Source organism: Mycteria americana, chromosome 20 (assembly GCF_035582795.1).
Source record: "Mycteria americana isolate JAX WOST 10 ecotype Jacksonville Zoo and Gardens chromosome 20, USCA_MyAme_1.0, whole genome shotgun sequence".
Lineage (NCBI taxonomy): Eukaryota > Metazoa > Chordata > Aves > Ciconiiformes > Ciconiidae > Mycteria > Mycteria americana.
In genome coordinates this window covers 6690909-6712065 of record NC_134384.1, presented here as the reverse complement: position 1 = coordinate 6712065, position 21157 = coordinate 6690909, and the positions used below count along the sequence as shown (strand labels likewise).

Here is a 21157-nt window from a genome sequence, read left to right as displayed (position 1 = left end):
AAAATTTTCCAGCAAAAAATAATTTCTTGTTACAGCTGCACATCACATACATCTAACTCAATTCCTTACATTCAGCATCCAGTTCAGTTGAGAAAACAGGTACGTCCTCCACTCTGACTTGATACAAGCCTGCATCTTCTGGCTGCACGTCGTTGACAATGAAAGTATACCTTTTTCCAATTCGCCTCAGGCAGTGCTTTCTGTATTCATCCCCCGTTCCATATCTGAGCCTCTCACCATCCTAAGGAAGAGAAAGAATATACTCTTAAAGGCAATGCACAACTAGTGCAAGGCGTTTCAAGCAAATCAGGCCAAATTGATGCTACGATCGCTTTATTGACATAAATGAGTAACAACAGAGAAGTCTACGCTCTATTACTACTTACAGTGGACAGCTGTAGGTGGACAGGGCTCATTGCTTATGTAACACACAGGCAATACTACATGCAGTAAGTCCTGCACAGAACAGAGCATCAGACTCTCAAACTAGCCAAAACAGTAGTACTTTGCTAGCTCACATAAGCTTTTGAAGCTTAACTAATACACAGTCACTGTAACTTCAAAGACAAAGTACTTTCTTTGCTTAGATTTTAGCATCTTCATAGATGGATAAGCAGGTGAGTTCACCACTTTCCTATCTGTAATACACTTGGGTTACTTTCTTCACATGGTGGCTGCACAGACTTCATGTCATGCATTTGATTCAGAAGTTCATAGAGTTAGTCTGACCTCCTCTTTAATGAATTCTGATTTCCCCTGTATTAAAGCCACTAACCACAGTTTGACTGAAATATATCTTCCAGAAAAACATCCACAGCACTGATCACCTGGGGATCACAGCAGAATGACTACAGAACTAGATGGGACGTTTTACTTCCTTGGGATCTTCTTTCACAGAAGTGAATTACAGTGGAATAACACACTTGAGTAAGTGAATAAAATCAGTCTGTTTTTCTTTATGAGACTGCAGAATTTCTGCAGCCTGAAAGACGCTGTTAGAATTTCCTCTTACCAGAAGAGCTCTTGAAGTCAAAAGGATGTCAGTAACTAACTGTTTCCCCTGTACTTAGATCTACAAATCACAAGCGATGTTCACCACCAAAGACTACCTGGACCCCCACACCAACACTTCTCCCCAACCAATCAAGGATTCTGCAATGGACAGACAATTTTAAGAAGCTTATTTGCTCTCAGCCACTGCCCAGCAGATCAAGCATTTTATGTAGAAGACTTCAGTGGCTGCGATGAGCTAGCCAACTCATCTCGCCCCCTCACCTTAAGCAGATAAACTTTGCTGTTACTGTTCTTCAGGTCCATCTCCAGTCTGAACGTAGCTTTTCCATCTTTGTTGACTTTGATGTGTTGAAAGTTTTTGACACTGTGTACTAACTGCAAAGAAAGTTACAAGAACCTAGTAAATTATAAGGCTGCCATGACAGAAGTTCTTAAGCTGTTGAACTAATGTGAAATCTACTTTTTATCTGCATAGAAAAGAGCTACCTCTATGTGTATAGAAGAAGCACTTGTAAGTTTCCACAGTTTCCTCCTGTAGGCAAATCATATTTTATATGCTACCTCCGTCATTCACACACTATGCAACCATTATCCGTCCAGGTTTCTACATGCCCTTGTATATGAAGGCCAATGTTGATTCTCAGGCATATAACTTTCCAATTAGTGGTCCAAATTCCCATCAGAGGCAACTGAATACAGAATTTAGCCATGTGGTTTAATAAAGGATTACCCTAAGGTCAGTATCTCCTAAAATTTATGAAGTGAACTTCAAAAAAGTCAATAGCATTTTCATCTGCATGAGTATAGAATTAGGACTTCTTTAAAACATTGTCATAAATCATTCTCTGTCATACAATAAAATTTTCATCTACAAAGCAATTTAGGAAGGTTTAGCCTGTTTTCAGAAGCTACTGAAGGACTCTGCAGTTTGTTAAAAATCAGTGCTTTCAGTGGTTTCAGTTTATTTTACCTCTGCTTGTTCACTCTCTGTGTCCCTCCTTATCTCCTGCAGCTTTCTCAGCATCCCACGGAAGTCAACAATTCCATATTTCATACAGATTTTCTCATAATCTCTCCTATCTGCATGCAGCAACAGTTGCCAGACTGCTTCTTTGTCCAAGGGTTTTGGTTTTGGTGCTGGGGCCCTTAGAACCAGGGGAAAAGAAAAATCTAGACATTTTGACAGACAACAAGATGTCTTGTTTTTCTATACTTAACCGTCTTTCACCTCTCTCACCATCATTTCTGTAGTTCACTTGACCCTGTAGATGTAGACAAGAAAGAATGGGACTCTTCCAGAACAGGTTTTCTGCATCTATACTACAAATTAAATGCTACCAGGGAACGGTCTTGACCTGGGCCATATAGGGCAAGACTGTAATGCAGTTGTCCACACCATTAAATTATCAGCAGCGTCACTGACGCAGTTTAGCCCAGGCCAACTTGCACTCTCCCAAGTAATTTCTCAGCACAGTTCAGGATTTTGCACAGGCCAGAGATCACTCCCACTAGGCAATCTTCGGAGGTTCCCACCTGGGAAGTGAAGGGATTTCATCAATGTGCACATGGCAGTCTGTGCAGTTGGCCTGGGAGCCAGGGCTCAGTCCCTCATTAGCCAGAAAGATCACTACATGAAGACTTGTCACTTAGCCAAGAAGTTACTTGTGAGCTAAAAACAGGAAGCAGAGAAACAGACCTTTTAAGTCAAAATCTTGTGGTGCAAAGGACCATACACCTCAAAACGAGGTTGGTACCCTGTGTTTATCTCAGCCTCACAGACAGCGGCAAACTGTTCTGTTATGTCTCTCCATACTGAGTCTCACAACAACTTCGGAAACAAGAAGTGTCGCCTTGAAGATCTATGAAGCTGTCCCCTATCATCAAGAAACATCTAGGAAGTGTAACATTGGCCTTCATTACGGAGCCTTACCGCTTCCTCAGCAGCTTCCTGAAGTCCTGAAGCTTCTTCCTTAACTCTGTTGGGGGGGGGGGGGGGGGGGGGGGGGAGGAGAAACAAACATTCAGATACCCAACACTGTAAAATATATCCCGAAAAAGATAATGCAAAATAGCCACTGACAACAGGCCATCCTACTACGCTGTTTACGTCTGGTGATGTTTTCACACTTTACAAAAAAACTGTCATGAAACTTAGAGCCAGTTTTCTCTGCCATACTCATGTCCTTTTAGAGCCATTAAAGTTCATCGCTTCCTAGGGGGCTTTCCTCTCTTTCTAGAGAGGACACTCTAGAAACCCACTATTTTCCAGCTATGTTAACATGTTTGATCCAGCTGTATTTGACATCACAAAATCCTTTTCTAGCACTAATGATTCCAGAATCATTAATTAGAACAGCTCAAGGCCATGGCTAAGAACATCACTTTACCCAAAGGTAAATAGCAAGAAGAAAGAGATGACAGAACATTAGCGTTTCATTAACCCTTCTCTTTATTCTTTACAAGTTTGGGGCAGTAATAATGCAGTAATACAGAGGAGTCCCCCCCACCCCCCAAAATATATCTATATACCCCCCCACCCCCCAAAATATATCTTTATCTAAACTTTAACTTACCATCAGCAGGATGAACAGGAACATATTTCGCTTTCCTTTTAAAGCGAACTGATAGTTTGTAAGAGAAAAGAGAGGAAAAACAAGCCATAAGATGAACAAGATAACACTCAGACTAACACCAGTAAACCAAGGAACTATAAAACCTCTGTATCTGTTACCAATGCAAGAGGAAATCCTAGTTTGGATTTCCTTGTCAGTCTGACATTGATTCCTAGTAATCTCCATCTATAAATGCAATATTTCTGTTGCAATTGGGTCTGTGCTTACTGGATACTCTACACAGTGGAGGAGACCCTTTCTGCCCTATGAAGCTTACGGTTTAAGCAATGGTAGGAAATATTAACATCTTGTTTTAGAGATGGGGAGCCAAGGTGCAAGAGTTATCTGCCCAAATGCAGAGAGTTGCCTTCTAAACTTACTTTACAGGCACACAGGTGAAATGGATGCTTCCACCATAGTCCACCTCCTGCTCAAGTAGATTCCAAGAATAGGTCAGTTATATTTTACCCACAAAGTGCCCATTTCTCTCCACTGACTATAAAGGCAACCAGGGGACTAGGTCAGGTGGACACCATAGACATGTGAAGTGAAGTGTGATGGATCCCTCCCAAAAGACTGATTCATCCAACATCATGAAGAAAGGATTGAGCCACTTCAACACTAAATCCAGAGCTTCTGATTATGGTCCAGTGCAGTGACCACAATACCACTTTCTTCTCCATTGCCTTAAAGCTCATACTGTCATAGAACCACCAAAGTGGGTCACAGAAGACCTCCAGTCCCCAGTGAGTGGAAAAATAGACCTTCATACCAAGGATACTTAGATAATACTCTGGGCACCCACCCCCAGAGGACAGCAAAGCCAGCTACTTGGGACCACAGGACCTTTGGAGCACACAGCCTGTCAATCCTACCTTGTATGATCCTGAGGCCAGCAGAGCATGCAGCTTCCCCATATTCATTCACAGCAAAGCAACGATACAAATCACTGTCATCTGTAGTGAGTTTGTTTATCTTAAAAAGAAGAACATAGTAAGAGTTCACAGCAATGTGCTGTGGTTCAGTTCACACAACTTCAGCTTCTAATAAAACAGCTACTCAATGACATCTCAGATCTTTCTTCTGTTCCCAGAACAACTCTAAAAAGCTTTAGTTGCTTATGTTTGTGTTATCTCAGATGTGTGACATCTAGACCCTTCATGTTTTTCCTTGCCATCGCTCTCTCTGTTCCATGAGTTCTGTCTGAAATATTTGATCTTTACCTGCAGAATGAATTCATTTGTAACGTTATTGAAGAATGTTTCGTATTTGGCAGGATCATCCATTCCTCCTTGTATACGTGTCCATTTCACATCAGGGGTTGGGACACCTTTGACCACAGCTCTGAAAATGGCATTTTTACCTTTGAAAAGAGGCAAGAAATCAGTTATTTAAGACAGGCTTGAACATGAGGACTCTCATGTCAGGCCCCTTATGTTATCAATAGAGTGATCCCCAGAGTGAGCCACCTCTGTTGTTTTAGGCAGAAACATTCTTTGAAAATAATTATATCTTTTTGTTTTCTCTGTAAAAGATGCCTAAATGACCAGTTTAAGTTGCATTAAATGCCCAAATTCCTGCAAGACACTTGCAATGATCTCCATTCTAACTCACTGGCTTTCAAAGAGATTAATTAAAAACTAACTTTAAAATTCACCACTGACATATGTGGTCTCTGCCTGTGTTTTTATTGCACAGCCATGCTGAGAGAGAAATTACGTACCCAAGAGAGCAATTTTTTGGTATCTTGGTCTGATTTTGAACTCCCTCAATATTTGGGCAGGGCCAAAGAGCAAGCAGGGAGTTATTAGCTCAAGTCCAGGCTGGGCTACTTTTCCCCATGTCACTAATGTCAGGGTTTGCCTGTATTCAATCATAAAAGGCCTTTAAAATGTGGTGTTAGCCTGCCAGACGTGACTGCTAACATCCTCTGATCACCTCTGAAATCGATGGCGCTATAGCAAGTTCAGCCTAGACTTGCTTCTGGCAACATGAAATGCTCAAATCCATTCTCAACACACACATATTCCCCTACAAGTTCCTCTTGCTTCTCCACTCTTTCAGACTGTTCCCTTCATTGCGACCATGCTGGGCAGGATGTTAAATAACATCGGACTCACTGTGCTGGAGTCTCCTGTCTCTAGTCATCAGTAAAGTTCATCTGTGAATAGTTGCAGCTCCTGGTCTCTTTTTCATTTTGATAGATTTGGATTCATTAGGAGGTGGAAACAACACTTCATAGAAATGACTCGTGTAGGTAAGTGGGAGTGTCACAGGGGAATAGAAATGGAGATGAGTTATCCGTGGATCCAGCTCAGGGCGGAAATGATTACTATCTTTCTTTTGCAACAGTTTTGGTCTTCAGGTGACCAACACTGTTAAAAATTTTCCCCAGGAAGTCTTGCAATATTTCCCACACCCTTCTGCAGTCACTACCAAAAAACTTACCTGATGCAGCAAGCTCCTGCCAACAGATTCTTATCAAAAGGCATCTTCCAACTTTCTCTGAGATTGCAGTACTATCTATTATTAAAGTCTGTTTCCAATTGATTATTCCTTTGTCAAATTTTAGCCATTCTGGCTGCAATTTCCCACACTTGCCATCTGTCACAGGACACAACTCCACTGCTAGGAGTATCAGCATGTATCATGCACTGAATGCAATGGGGTGATGATGACGTAATTAAAGACACGCATCGTGCATCTGCATAGACACTGAATTCAGTTTACACAGTGACCAACCTGAATGCCCTAACATTTTTTATATGAACTACGAGGAACCTACTGTAAATGAAATAACTTGGAAAATTTAGACAGGGTGACTGACCACCGCCTTGGTTCATGCCTGGAAGTTGCAGGTGGAAGGAAGGTGGAGGAGGAGGAGGGATGCACCACTAGAGGCCACTGTGCTGCTTCATAAAATCTCAATGGCTCGTGAAAATCCCTAGATGGGTGTGACAACACTGAAATCCAGCGTGCTAGAAACGGGAAGGGGAAGAGGAGCTACACGATCTCCTCAGGCCATCCCACTCGGGAAAAAAAAAAAAATATATGACTTTCTGCAAGTGCAGAGGGATTACTGGAAGGCTTCCCATTCATTTTAGGTCCTGGCTCATTAGCTGCCTTCCCTATAGTCTATGCAAGATCCATATTGCTTCTTGAAGGAGAAGTACAGCCTAAATAGCATCTGCAGTCAGTATATCTTACTTTAAAAAGCAGTTAATTTTAGTGCTGAACACTCATAATACAAGTTAGTTCAACAGGAAAAAAAACTTTTTCAATGTGCTTAATCTTTTGCTGCAAAACACTTATGCTGAGAGCTTCCTGTAGAATTCACAGGATTTGTTGTATACATTAGGAGCCAGATTTTGATCTTGCATACACTAGTGAAAACTCAGGAGACCTCTATCAGTACTGATGGAATTTTCATCAGTACAACAAAGACTTTGGCCACACAACACTTTTTTCTGGTCTAGTCAAATCTCTTTAGAAACTAGCTTGATTTAATTACAATAATTGTTTCATGTAGGCGAGACGTGGAGTCAAGCCTCCAGGTCTGTGGCTTTGACTGTTTTTCAAGAATCTCACCTTCCTGCAATGTCTGGCTGACAGGTTTCTGCTCAAAGTCAGGTGTACTGCATCCTTGTGGAATATCATCCACAAACTGGGTGATAACAACTCCTGGGACAGAAGATTTCTTGAAGGATTTTACTAGAAAGGCAAAGAAAAATACATTCAATTAAGATAACATGTTTGTCCTTTAGAAACAATCTCTCAATCTGCATTGCCTCTCTGTAGAACAGTAACTGTTCCTGCTCAGCTCCTCTTGGACTATAAAGGACCCATCCATTCTAGTACTACAGGCTGTAAGTGTGTCCAAAGGCTGGAGCATTAAGGTCTGTGATTTTGTGCTGACTTACTGCAAAGCTAGGGCCCAAGTGGGAAAATCTGCAATCAAGATCACAACCCAGGGCCACATCGGCTTATAGATCTAGCAATTATTTAGAGAATGCTTTACATCAGTTACTGTTCCAAATAAAACTGCAAAATCTGTCATGAGAAAGATGCTATTGCAAAGGTCAGCAGAACCTGATGGGCCAGTTACTGGTGTCTCTCCTTGTGGTGGTGAGAGACAGATACTTAATTGCCAACAAGAAAAGCAAGTTGGGCTTATTCTCAGGGGTACCCCAGATAGTTTTCATAGCTGTGTCTGTTCTCTCACCTGCCTGATGGCTTGTCATGATGCTTTGCTCAGCTGCCTATGGTCAGCACAAACAGACTACAGGTTCTCCTGTGAAAAAGACAAATCATTTCATTATTTACAGTTCACAGGGAAATGACAGACCTTAATACTGCTCACTTTTATGACGCAGTTTGCCCTTCCTCACTTGCCACATCCTAGCAGCCAAGTTGAGAAAGGCCTGCCAATCAACACATCATGACGTGTCTTTCCAAAACATCATGACACAGTTTTGAACCAACACAAACCAGGTACAAAAATGGCTAGCAGGACTAAATGGAAAATGTACACATCTAACAGCATCCTTCTGTCACCTCTTCCATTTCCATGTCATCTGGCTTTCCTCCAAAGACCTCCTCTCGTGTTTCAGGCAAATATTACACCACATGGCACTCACGCGGTGAGTTCTGATGGATGGCAAGAGCAGTTGCTGAGAAGAAAGCCACAGAGATGGATGTCTAAACTGGGGCATGAAGCAGAAGCACATCCTGATCTAAATTAGCTTGTCTAAATTAGCAACAGACCTGAGAGCAGACTATAAGCTACTACTTACTTTAGAAGGAAAGGGTGAAGTGTGAACTTGGCATTAACTAGTTATTGTTATAGATCACTCATGTGACCTTCTGCCAAAGGTGTCTCTTTCCCTGTATTTATAAATTGGACAACGTGTAATGTAACACATTGCTATCTTGCAAGCAAAACTGTGAAGACAGATTCCTTGTCATATCAGAGATGCTCAGAAACTATAGAGTTACTGAAGCTCTGAAAGAGCAATTAGATTAGATTCCCATGGGGGATTAATGCTGTGTCTCTATTTACCCTCTGCACTCCTTCAGTCAACACAGTCTCACACAAGAACATGCAACTTTTAACAGTTTTAAACAGCAGATGGACTTTGTCAGCACACCTATGATCTTAATTCTGTTCCCTATATCAGACATTCATCCAACCTAGTATGGCCACACTTCACCTGATGAAAACTCTGGGTAGGACCCCAACATCTCCTTGTTATACATTTAGCTCGGAGTTGCATTATCTGTGTGATACTTGGTTTCAGCTAAGGGTAAAAGACAACTAAGCTAACAAAAATCATTTGTGCTGTATGTCCCATAGATAGGCCAAAGAAAGTGTAACTTATGGTATTTCTGGGTCAAATTCTGAATCAAAAGGATAAACTTTGTTTCTCCATTAATCAGCAGTTGGAAATAGGAACATAGAGATCTCTCCACAACAAATTACTGGCTCCACTGTTGTCCTTAACACAAATTTATTTTAGGGCTCTGCACACTATACAAATCTCATAAATAACTGATTACTTGGAAAATCATTCTGTGAGCTTCACTAACTCCAGTGGAAATGCACGTCAAACAACAGAAATGGGAAATGATACATGGGACTGTGTGAACGACAGCCAAGTCCTCTCCTTCTGTCACCTCCCTGGTCTGGTGTGAGTGACTTTTGTTGCTATCCACCAAAACAAGAGTTTTACATTTCAGTGTTCCAGCTTTTATGTGTTGATATTTTGGCATACCACAGTTACTTCTGTAAACCATTGGTAGATGTTTTCAAAATTGCAAATGAAGGGAACGGACAGCTTGTGGGAGGGAAAAAACCACAAAACTGAAATGAAAATAAAATGGTTCCAGGGCACCCTGCCCTGCACCGGGCAGGGCATTGCACAGCAAATGGCAGAGATTTTCAGAGACTCTCGATCACCCTCTTCTGATGGACTTAATTTGTCCTCCAAAGTACTGACTTGTATTAATAGCAAACTTTATAATCCCCTATTGCCTTTTGCAGTCTTGTATCTTCCTAAACATGTCACCACTCCTGGAGCTGAAATGTCTAATGCTTACAACTTTCAACAAACATCATTAGTTGACATTAGCTTGCAACAGTATTCCCCTAAGCTCTGTTTATGTTATGCTCACATTTATTCTTTGCTACTCCCGACTTCTTCCCTCCACACTAGGCAATATTGATGAGCACCTACACTGAAACATGAACATGGTCCAAATTCTCAGGTCCAAAGCTATCAAGAAACTTATTATTTTCTTGCGTTACCAAATGCATCATGTCAGACAGTTGTTCTCAGTCCGGTGCGACTGTGGGTAGGTGTTAGCATAATTATAACCTATTGAGAGATGGCTACCTTCAAATCTAGTTAAAAAAAAACAAACACTGACAATATTTGTATAGGTAGTAACAGGCACCATGCATACATCCTTTCAATGTACAATGTGCACTATGTGCACCATGTGTAAACTGCTGAGTTTATAGGGCCTTAAATATTTCAGAAATTCACTTGGATTAAAGATAAGCTGCTGTGAGTCCTTAAACTCCTATGAATTCTTGCCTTCTGGAGAGTGAGACCGAAGCACGTTAATGCCACACATTGATCGCACAGTTAAAATAACAGTGCTAGGACATGCAAGAGAACATTCCTTCAGCGTAATTAATCTAACCACATTGCATTTTCTAGTGTCTTCTGTGTTAAAAGAGGACCAGAAACTAACATATCAGCTGGGACAGAGTCATTCAGACCTTGCCCTGCTTACTTTTAAAATTTCTACTCCCTTGTTACATGAGTAACCATGTTTTTGCTTTGACTTCAGTTCAATCCTAGAAAAAGAAATCACAGAATTTTTAAAAGACATTAAAGACAGCAAAAGTGTTCCAAAAATTGTCATAGTGTAATTCATATCTTCACTGACACTTGAAACATAGGTGTCCACACTAAGATGATCACCAAGATTGCTATTTATACAACAGACGCAGACAAATACTTCCAAAAGGCAATCTACCCCTCCCTAGGTGAAATGCTGTTGACCAACATCCCCAGCACAACAGGGCTAACACTGGAAGTAGCTCAACGCTCTCACTCCTCTGAAAAACACATCATTGTCACGCATTAGCCTTGTTCAGGTAACCAAGACTTTGGTTACCTGGCTGTTTCTCATCCCAGGCAGAAGTCTGTCTGCCTTTCAGCTGCAGAGACATCCCCTTTGGAGATAGTGGCAAAGCCTCCATGGCTTTGAATGCAGAACAGAAGCAAACCCTTGACTACTGACAATATTTTTAATCTACCAAAATAAACCAGCTAGCCTGACGGGATGGGAGGTCTGCCCTTCATCTTGTCTATCCATCAATCTGTCTGGATGAGACAGAGCAAGAGCCCATTCCCTTTTGCAGTCTGACTGGACACTAGTGATAGGGCCATAAATCAGCTAAGTGAATAAGCAAAACATTTGGAAGTCACAGGATTTGGAGGTACTAGTGGTGTCACAAGTAGTTATTTATGAGGTTCAGACAGTGGAACACACAGACAAGATGTGACATAATTGCTGGCAGAGACTGGTAAGCAAAATTAGCCAAACTTGTAGAGAAGTGACAGGCAGTGAGTGGTTCATACAGAGGTGAAGGGTCCAGAGGCATGGGATGTACCACACACATTTGGCACAAGCACGGTAAATGTGGAGTACAAAGCCATTAGCATAGACCACAGTAGAAGACTTGAATCATCATTATAATAAATTAATCAGCAACAGATGCAGCATTCTATTTCTCTTTGTAATTCATAAAAATCAGGACAGTCCCAACACAGCGAATGTTCTAAACAAAATACCAAATTGTGCGTGCTCACTCTCAAATTCTAGCTGTGCTTTACACCAGAGGACCCAGATACTCACTGAGAAGAAGGATCTCTCACCTATTTGTTAACTTTAAGTAATATTTTGAGCTCGAGTCTTCCCATTTCAGAAGATTTTTAAAGGAAAATCTCAAAGGCTTTGGTTAGAACCACCAAACTGAAGGCCAGCAACTGCAGAAGTGCAACTTCATTAAAACTTCTGAGCAGGTCACAGAGGGGGAACGTCAGAAGCACTCCAGTGATGAATGGAGGTCTTGTGTAGAGTGGGGAGGAATGCCCAAGGATCAGATTTTGTGTGACTTATCCCTTCGGTAAATCTATACTTGACTTGATCTTCTCTTCTGCCTCAGGGATTATGAATATAACATAAGTGATTGCTCATGCTGTCCACAATTTACGTATGCATACACCAGATACTCTATAGCTATTTATTTATTAAAGTGGCATGGACAGAAAATGCCAAAAGGAGACACACACCATCTGTATTTTCTAAGTGAATGAAAGCAATTAAGCCCTAACAGCAGTGAACAAGACAGTGAATTCACGTCAGTTTGGTGAAGCAGGTATGGGGTGACAACACGAGGACAGGTCAGTCTGTTCCTTTCGATGTCCACAACATACCCATAAATTCTTTCATAACATAGACATGCATTTTCATACAGTCAGTAAATTTACAGCAAATATCACAGAGCAAATACAAAAGAGTTTTAGTAAATGTCCAGAAGAAAAAAACAACATATCCCTACTTGCTGTCCCAAGAAACAATGCCTCCAAGATAACAAATGTTCAAAACCACAGCGTACCCGTGCCACAATTCCCATGTTAGCTCCATGGGACAGTTAGGGTAGATCTTCAACAGCCTGCGATCTTACCAGGGAAATCGGGGTACGCTATAGGACACCAGTCCTCCCAGAACATTTACAACAATTTTCAGACCTACAGCAACACAGAGCAATGTCTACCATGACAGTGAAGGTGACACTTCATACTCCCAGCTCTGTATCACCTCCACACAAATCTCAGTGGTGACATGACCAAAGTCACTACCTTACAGGTTGAGCTTCTGAGATGATCCCGCTTGAAGTCAATACTGCGTCTCCCAGGACCACGGTGGCTTTGTCTGTTGACTCAGACCACAGAGCTCTTCATAGCTGTTCAACAGGTCTCTTGGTCACAGATATTAGCAATCTGTATGGAAGAAGCCGCGCCCTTATTAGTCTGTTGTAAATATCACTAAGTGGCAAAAGAAATGACAAATTCTTGTCCCCCTCACACCTTTCCACTCTCCTAGAAGCTAAGTCTGTGCTCAGTGGCTGCCCAGCCAGGATGTCTCTATACTGTGCTGCATGTAGTTGTAGGGGGCTCATTATACACCCACGCTTCCCACAGCACCAGGGGAGGTGCAATTGAACCCAGTGCCTTTGGCAAGTCTCAAACAAGGCAGTAGGCCAACTTGGTCAGATGCGACCATCAGTCAAGGCAACGCTGGATTTCCAAATGCAAGCTGGGTCAAGACTTTATGCCTCAAAGAAGGACAAACATTTGTGCAGATCAATGGCTTGTCAAAGGAAGGGACAAGCTGTACATCCAAGTTTTGTAGGACACACCAGTAGACTGGTTCTCAGAGGCCATGAGTCCTTGGGAGATCTCATAATCCCCTAGAGGAGAAGTAAAAACAGAGGACTATTGCATTTGCGTATGGGGCAACCATGCCTGGGCTTGGCCTTCATAAGTAGAGTCTTTCAGTCTGTGCTATTCTGAGAGGTCTGAAAGAAATCCAGTTCCTCCTTGAACAGCTTCACTGCTATAGACAAAATAGACATCTCAATTTGCAGTCTTTCCTTCCAGCACAGCCATAGGCTGATCCCTGTTCTCATGAGCAGCAAGAAGGCCACTTATTTCCACAGACAGGTTTACCCTAGAAGTGCGAGTGCAGCATATTGTGCCCAAAAATCTTTTGCAACTTGTAAACCTTCCTTCTTCTACCCAGAAAGCTCAAATGGACTGAGCTCACTTGGAAGCAAAGGTACCTCTATCTAATTCCTGATGTTCACAGCGATGGCCAGTCTGGGACCGAATGCTGTCTTCTCCCAGCAGCACTACATGCAGGCAACAAAGCATGCTCAGTCTGGGAGTCTACTTTCATTCATTTCTGGCTGACAGCATACGATCTTTTTTTCCTTTGCATTGTGTGCCATATATTCATATTAAATCGTCATGTTCAACTCTGAGATGAAGGGCTGGCTCCAGAAGTTGGCAATGGAAGTATTTTTATCATGGTGACCATGGTTTACATGATGTCTGGGCTGACAGAACCAGAACAAGGTTTTCCCCTGGTTTCCCATCAGGACATTAGAGTTCTAAAACCTGTGGTCAACAGGGAAGGGAACACACAGCAAAAACTTGGTCCTGGAGCTAAGACTCATATTAGATAGGATGAAGACAGAAGAACCATGAGGGGCATCATTTCCACTAGTCTTAGAAAAATGATCTTTCAGTGGAAAAGACACTAGACACTGGTGGCAGCAGTATGATCCCTCAGCTGTTCTGCTACAGATATCAAAAACTTCTCCTTTGCAGGGCTAGGGATCACCATTTTAATGAACAATTTAAAAGATAAATGTGAAAATGAAATTCTGGAGAAATTGTCTTTATTCCTTCTTTCTTTTTGACAATTATTGCTGGTAACAATATTTATACCTTCCCAGTTCATAAGAAAGCAGCATCATAGAGGAAAAAGTGACTGTTCAAACTGACGTTTGGGCTAAGATCATTCAGTTCTACATCCCTTGTTACATTTGCAGTGATATAAAAGTAGAAGTAATTGCAAAGTCAAATGTAAACAATTTGAAAGTTAGCAAGCCAAGAAAATAAGACGACAAGGATTTTCCATCTGCTGGTGGAAAATCCTCTCACTCAGTAGCAGACACTGTTTTCTAGCAGTGTCCTAGTTGGCTTCCCACAGCCCCTTCCTCCACCTGTTTTGGCCAATGATCATCCCGAGGATGCTTCCTTCGACATTAGTCTTACTGGTCCAGGGCAGCAGTTATGTTACTTTGTTGATCGAATGCTGTGGCCTTAACATTAAGTACCTTTAATAAAACCAGTTGCTACACAAGTCTCTAAAGATAGTATACACTTCATGTAAGCCATGGGAATGCTCCCAGAAGAAGCATTTATTGGTTTCTACTGAAACCTGAATTCAGTTCTCATCAACTGCAGCAAGAGCCTTCCACTTAGCAGAGTTAGCCCAACCAAAGGATCTGAGCTGTCCAGAGCCATAAGGCTTACTGCTGTTCCCCTTCCCATGTACGCTCCCTTTCCAGTGACTTGTTCCCCACTGAAAAGTGCACTGCCGATGATATTTAGTCTCAAAACGCATTTAGCTGTTGGGGTCTGTTTGAACAACTGAGGAACTCCTACTTAGATCACTCCTAATTAGATATCGACAGTTGGGTCTAGCAAGTACCAGGAGAGCCACAATTCTGCCTGAGCCACTGAACCCAGACCTGATAGGGCTTTGCCTTATTTCCAGCCCTGGTTCTACAGTTTTCTTAGCGGGGGAAGGAATGGAGACCTCTCCTACAGATGGACTGATAACTTAAAACCATCTGTGACAGAGCAAACTCCTCCAAGAGACTGACCTTCTTCCATTTCACAGCTTGTTTTCCACCCGCCCACCCAAAAGTCCTGTTAACCCCTGCATGCCGGTGGGTAAGCACTGAAAACCTGCAAAATGTCATAACAAAGCCTGGTACATTCAGCAGCGGTCACTGCTTTCACTGCAAAAGGGGTGCGTTTTTCCCTGGAAGCAAGTTCATTCCCCTAATGAAGGGCAGTGAAGAAGTGTAAAGAGGCAACAGCTGCAGGACAGTTATTTCAGGACTGAATTTAGAAGTACATTTTATCTGGAAACAAGACTCTTCCAATCTTCTGTTTTCCCTGTAATTCCCTTCTTCTTCGGTGTATCAGTATGAAGTCTACCCGTTCTGACCAGTGACAACTGACACAACTCTTCCTATAGCTTGTTGGTGCCCACCACATGGCTCAGACAGAGCAAGAAGTGAAGAAACCAAGACCTGGTAGGTCCAAAAAGCTGACTGGATTTTCCAGTTCATGAACAGATGACCAAGGTCAAAAGCTAGTCTCATACTTGAGTCACTTGGCCAAGCCACACCATTCCCCTGCAGCATGGGTGTCCAGTCACTCACTGCGCTGAAGGTCAAGGTGATGTTAGGGAGGTTGTTGGACAGAAATATTCAGAGATATGTAATGGGTCAAGATATGCAAAGCACAGTAGTCAGGTTCAAAGTCTACTTTGACGTGATAGCAGTGAGAACCCCATAAACACTATAAAAGAAAAAAAAAGTTGCATTCATTTAAGGATGGGCAAGGGCATGGAAAATGGAATAAAGGTCCAAATTCAGTGAAGACTACCAGTTACCTGCAGCCCTACAACCACCCAACATACTATATTGAATCCGGTGAATCTGACAGTACTGGTCTTGCTGGTCATGTAAAGGGACATTCTTTTGGTCAGATCAGGCCATGGACCAGGTGGGTCACAGAATGGCATTTTGTTTTTACCAGGAGAATGCCCTGCACCAGGATGAGGAATAGTCACACCATGCATGCGGGTGCCCCAGGTGAGTCTTCTGGACTCATAATACTTTAAACAAATGTGATGCACTGAGTATTGAGTACTTGCAGCTCCCTCTGATTTCACTGGAAGATGCTCATGCTCCATCCAGTCCCTCAACACCAGATCATCCATGTTGTACACTCCAGAATAAATTTAAGGGACTATTTTAAGGCTCAAAGCCTTTGTTATTTTACCTCCCACACCCAAGATGCCAGTCTGCCCCTTTGTCACCAGCAAGCTGAGGTCTGTCATCGCTGTTCACACAGAGCCACGATTAGACCCGCTGCAGTTAGCTGGCCTTTCACACACTGAGATGCAACTCAACATAAGGAAAAGATCAGAATCAGGGTAACGAATTCAAGAAGCAGCAGTGCTCTGCTTTCACACTGCAGACTAGCTCCCTCCTTCCCACGGTGTACAGAATTCCTTCTATTCCCTTGTTCAGGACTGATTAAATCTGTTTGCATCCATGACTGACTGGAGGGGTTTGCTAGCATGACCTGTGATTTAGATGGAGCCTGGCTGCCTGTAAACCTGACATTCCTACTTTCGCCTTGTAATAGCTGCTCTCATGATGATTTTTCTTGCATGCGCCAACGCCTGGCCTGGCCAGCGTTGGAAACTACTTACCCTTTTCCATTTGAAAAAAACAAAATAGTGGGCAACAGATGTTTAATATAGACTCAGCAAAGATGCGATTAAATATCAACATATTACCAGACATATAACCCCATCAGTACTTTTCACCCCTCCTTGAGACACTGAAGAAAACAACATTTTAACCCATTGTGTGCTTTAATAGAGAGAGTAAGGCATGCTTACTCTGCACCGCTTTCATTTGACCCTATATGGCCATTGGACTTTGCCAAATGTCATTTTCTCCAGCTAAAATTAACTATGTATGTTTGAACGGCTTCGCATATGCCACTCCTTGGGCATGCAGAGGGTTAATAAAACTCACTGCACGCAGTAAAAAAAAAAAAAATTGTGCTATTCAGATGCCACAAGGGATTCAAGTTATAAGGCTTTTTCTCATTTTCTCCCCTTCAAACTAGAGCACATAACAAATATCCCAGTTCTGATTTATTTATTTGTTTCCCCAACCTGCCAGTGGCAACAGATGAAAAAAGCCCAGTCCTCGCATGACATCCTATTTTAATATTTCATGCCCTAATGCGCCAGGAAGTTTGACACTGAAACAAATGGTAAGAAAATCTCTCTGAAACTCCAAGAGGCCACAGCATGCACCACCTTCCTGCTTTCTTTGCGGGACACCTGAAAATTATTTTCAACATTGTTCTAGTACTGCCCTGCTTGACCTGTGCCTGCACAAGTTAATGTCTGGCACCTACCAAGGTGTCAGAGGACTCCCGTCACCGGGAATGCTGTCCCATTCCTTCTGAAGGTTGTCCTCTGTCAAACTCTCACCTTATCCAGCACTGAAATACAGGAATAAAATAAGCGACATCCAGAGCCAGAAAATTATGCCAGTATCCAATGGAGAAATAACCAAAATAGAAATAATCATGATGGAAAGAGAGGGCATCTCTCCCCTTTCACCCCTACTTGCTCCTGGAATCCTGCAGTTTCACAAATGTCGCAGCGTTCCCCTTCGTGCAGGCATGAAACTAGCAGGATCTGTCACTCCCCGTCGGTCACCTTTTCTGCCTTGTGAAGGTGATCGCAAGGAGCTCAAACACACTTTAGCTCACAGCAAACAGAGCTACTTATCTGAAACAGGTACAAAGCACTCACCCACATGTGCCACCCCAGAGGTCCTCTTCTACCCCCACTGCTGTCAAAGCTGCAGCTCACCCGTGTCCTTTCTGCAGTCAGTGCTCAGCTGTGGGATCAGTACTCGGTCCCTGGGATCCTTCTCAGCTGCTCCCTCTGTCTCGCCTTCTGCCTCCCCTTCTCTCACACTTAATCTCTCTCTCGCCCTCTCCCTCTGGTAGATGAAGCCTGTCACAGGGCTGTTAGCCTGTGAGACATCCAGATGATTTTTTTTTTTTATGGGAACCCGATGCACCTGCCTCCTATCCGTTATTATTTCAGTCCATACCAGTAATGGTGCTGGCCAAATTTGAGATTAACATAATTCTTCAACATTTCACAAGTCAGTTGGAGTGGTGCTTTTTCTGCAGATTGTGTTTCCTCTTCACAGCAACTCATTAAAAACTTTGATACAACTGAAGGGCTCTGGATGTTTTAAAGGAAACTGCAGCTTAACTGGTTTGAAACCAATCTCAAGAATAACTAGGGTTACTAACTGATCAGATAAATTGAACTTCAGTTAAAAGTGAGTGGCCAAGCACATTTAAAGATCAGGCTTCTCCAAATACACTTATTTTTTAAATAACTCTTTGAAGAGTTAGTATTATGAATATAAGGAATGGACAGAGCACTTCACAGCACCAGCTCACAGTGCTGATGTGAATTTATTAGCACACAGTTGAAAAGCATGAGCCTGCACTCCAGTTACATGGCTGAGAGCAGCCTCTGTTACCTACAGAGCTTTGTACACGCCTTGGAACAAAAGGAACCTCAGAAGCATTAACGGGGGATTAGGAACCCTTCGGTCAGGCTGGAAATGAAGATCAGATGCACCTGCAGACTAGGTTCTGCTTATCAGTAAAGGCTTCCTCTGCTAGAAGACATTTATCCAGAGTCATCTGGAGCTGATCTAGATAAATCTCAAGAGAAACAAGACAGAGTCCCAAAATAGAAAAGCCCAAGGCAGGGGATGAAGAGGCTTACAGACACAGTTTCCTCAGCTTGCAGAGGATAGTGGGCATCCATGGACCATCCAAAGCTCTCCTTGCTTCCACCCCTTCCCAGGTCTGCAAGCTGCAGACATATCTGGTGTTTCATCACCCACGTTGCTCACTGTGGGGATAGTCACACCTTGGGTGATAACATCAGTCATATTCAGTAATTTCAAAGGCAACTTCATGCAATACTGTGAGGGAGGGAATCACGCCACCTAGTCCAGTGCCATCCAACAGGAGAGGCAAGAATCTAAAGCAAACGTCATTTTCAAAGGTTTTGCTTCTAACCACTTGAAAGTAATCCCGCACACCCCAGGCAATGGACCTATTGCCCCCCTGCATAAAACTATACCTCCAATGCACCAAGCCTTGGTAAGCAATTAGTTGTAAGAAGACACAGCAAGAGGTACGAAGATGAACTAGCAAGAGGACAGCAGGTTTGCCTGTACTTTTATGTACTTTCCAAGCAATCAGATAACCCAAATGGGGTTATCGTTACCTGACTCTTTTACTTTAGAATAACCAGGTTTTTGAGTTCAGATTCTCAGTCCCTTGACATCACAGTGGCCAACTGAAATCCAATGAGGATTTCCTAAGCATCCTTCCTGTCGATGAGAGAGCTTGAGCTTTGCACAATCTGCTGAAGTTATACTGTAAAATATTTAAGCCATAAAGTGCAGGTGACACATCCCAAAGAATCACATTTACACACCTTTATGCTCATTTACAGTCAGCAAAACATAGAAGGTCCCATTTAATGTTGTAGAAGAGCAAAAATGTCTTCTGCCTCAAAAAGCAGAGAAGTACTAACAACCCAGGAGATGCTAAAATCAGTCTGATCGATAGACTTGAAAATATGTCCCAGTTACCAGACCTCAGAAACCCAAAGGGCAGCCTTATATAATGTGCTTTACTTAGCAATCCTCTGACACATCCCTTTCCAATAACCCACTTCAATGTTTTGTAAGCCTGGGTATTCCCTTCCCTTTGACAGCCCTCATAGAGATTATTTCCTATCAGACATGTGAGAGGACTCTACTGGAAACCCACTAAATACTACATCTGAGCTGACTTGAGGATGTCAGATTCCAATTCTAATTTCATCCCAAATTAGCAAGTGGTTATTGGTTGTCCCAAAATTGCATTTGTCTGGAATGAAAATTCTTTGCCAAAATAAGCCATTCAGATTTATTTATGACATAGACAGATTTTGTTACTCTCCCACAGAGTATTATCCAAAAACACTGCCAGCTCAGCTAGCCCTGGCCCTCTCCCCTTTCATGTTTGCAACCCAGTCATTAAATTGTTTGTTAGGAGTTGTACTGAGGGCACAAAAACCTTCTCACTTCTACATCAAATGAGGATAAAAAAAAGAAACGAACTACTAGTGCTTTAAGTCTGAGAACCCTGAACCTTTATTGTGATAGACTAGGAATACAATCCACTTCGTGCTCTTCTCAAGCTTTATGCTCAAGAAGCATGGAGTGTCAAGGAAGTGGTCATGGACACTAGAGACAGTTGTACTGGTTGTCACATCTCAGACAGTTTTCAGACTCCCAGCATGTAGTCTTGATAAGTGTCCTACAGTAAGGCACTACAACACTGCTTCAGATCCAAAGCACAGGCTCCATACCAAACCAGGATGCAGCCTGGCAGCAGAGCAACTCTCTGAGGGGCTAAAGATCTATTTTGATCATATTTGCCATCTCTCAAGCATCCAGCCAGAATGAGACATCACAGTTCCTTTGGGCACCTGGGCCTCTACAATTCACTATTGCCTTCAAAGGCCATACTACTTCAGTAATCACTGGAAGTCTTGCCTGGCGTGAGGCTGATGTCAGGTAGCTAGATTCCGCGGAGAACCAACTCATTAGCTGAGTGACCTACCCAATAGCCAGGAGCTCAGCATATGACCCTGGACATGAAGTGGAGGGTATGGTTCAAAGACAGAAACTCTATCAGGTAAAGTGCTGGGGATCCCTTCCATTACCACACCCAAGGAGTAAAGCCAAACTGCCCTCTTAGTTGTCCTACAGCCTTCTGCCAAAGGGTCAGTGAGCACCTGTGAGGCAGAGAAGACAAGTTATTGAAGCATCCAAAAGCACTCAGAGCCCTCCAGGGGGTTCAGATACGGGACAAACTTAGGGCCATTGCCACCAAAGCTGCTTTTTCAACTATTACATGTCCTTTTCCCCTACACTTCAGCCATCCACACCCACCGGATCAATAACT

At 42.6% G+C, this 21157-nt stretch overlaps 1 protein-coding gene across 1 annotated transcript in view; it reads right to left on the bottom strand.

Moving 5' to 3' along the window:
• The window catches only part of IGFN1 (immunoglobulin like and fibronectin type III domain containing 1), a 38311-nt gene extending 20190 nt beyond the window's left edge, over positions 1 to 18121 (bottom strand). The window contains exons 1-11 of the mRNA XM_075521728.1: positions 17913 to 18121; positions 12563 to 12703; positions 7849 to 7917; positions 7215 to 7337; positions 4850 to 4989; positions 4502 to 4601; positions 3588 to 3635; positions 2945 to 2990; positions 1985 to 2159; positions 1276 to 1389; positions 70 to 241 (exon numbers count right to left, since the gene is read on the bottom strand). Of these exons, the coding sequence (XP_075377843.1) occupies positions 70 to 241; positions 1276 to 1389; positions 1985 to 2159; positions 2945 to 2990; positions 3588 to 3635; positions 4502 to 4601; positions 4850 to 4989; positions 7215 to 7337; positions 7849 to 7867 (937 nt within the window). The 5' untranslated portion in view covers positions 7868 to 7917; positions 12563 to 12703; positions 17913 to 18121. The remainder of the gene's footprint in view (positions 1 to 69; positions 242 to 1275; positions 1390 to 1984; positions 2160 to 2944; positions 2991 to 3587; positions 3636 to 4501; positions 4602 to 4849; positions 4990 to 7214; positions 7338 to 7848; positions 7918 to 12562; positions 12704 to 17912) is intronic.
• Between the last annotated feature and the right edge of the window lie 3036 nt (positions 18122 to 21157).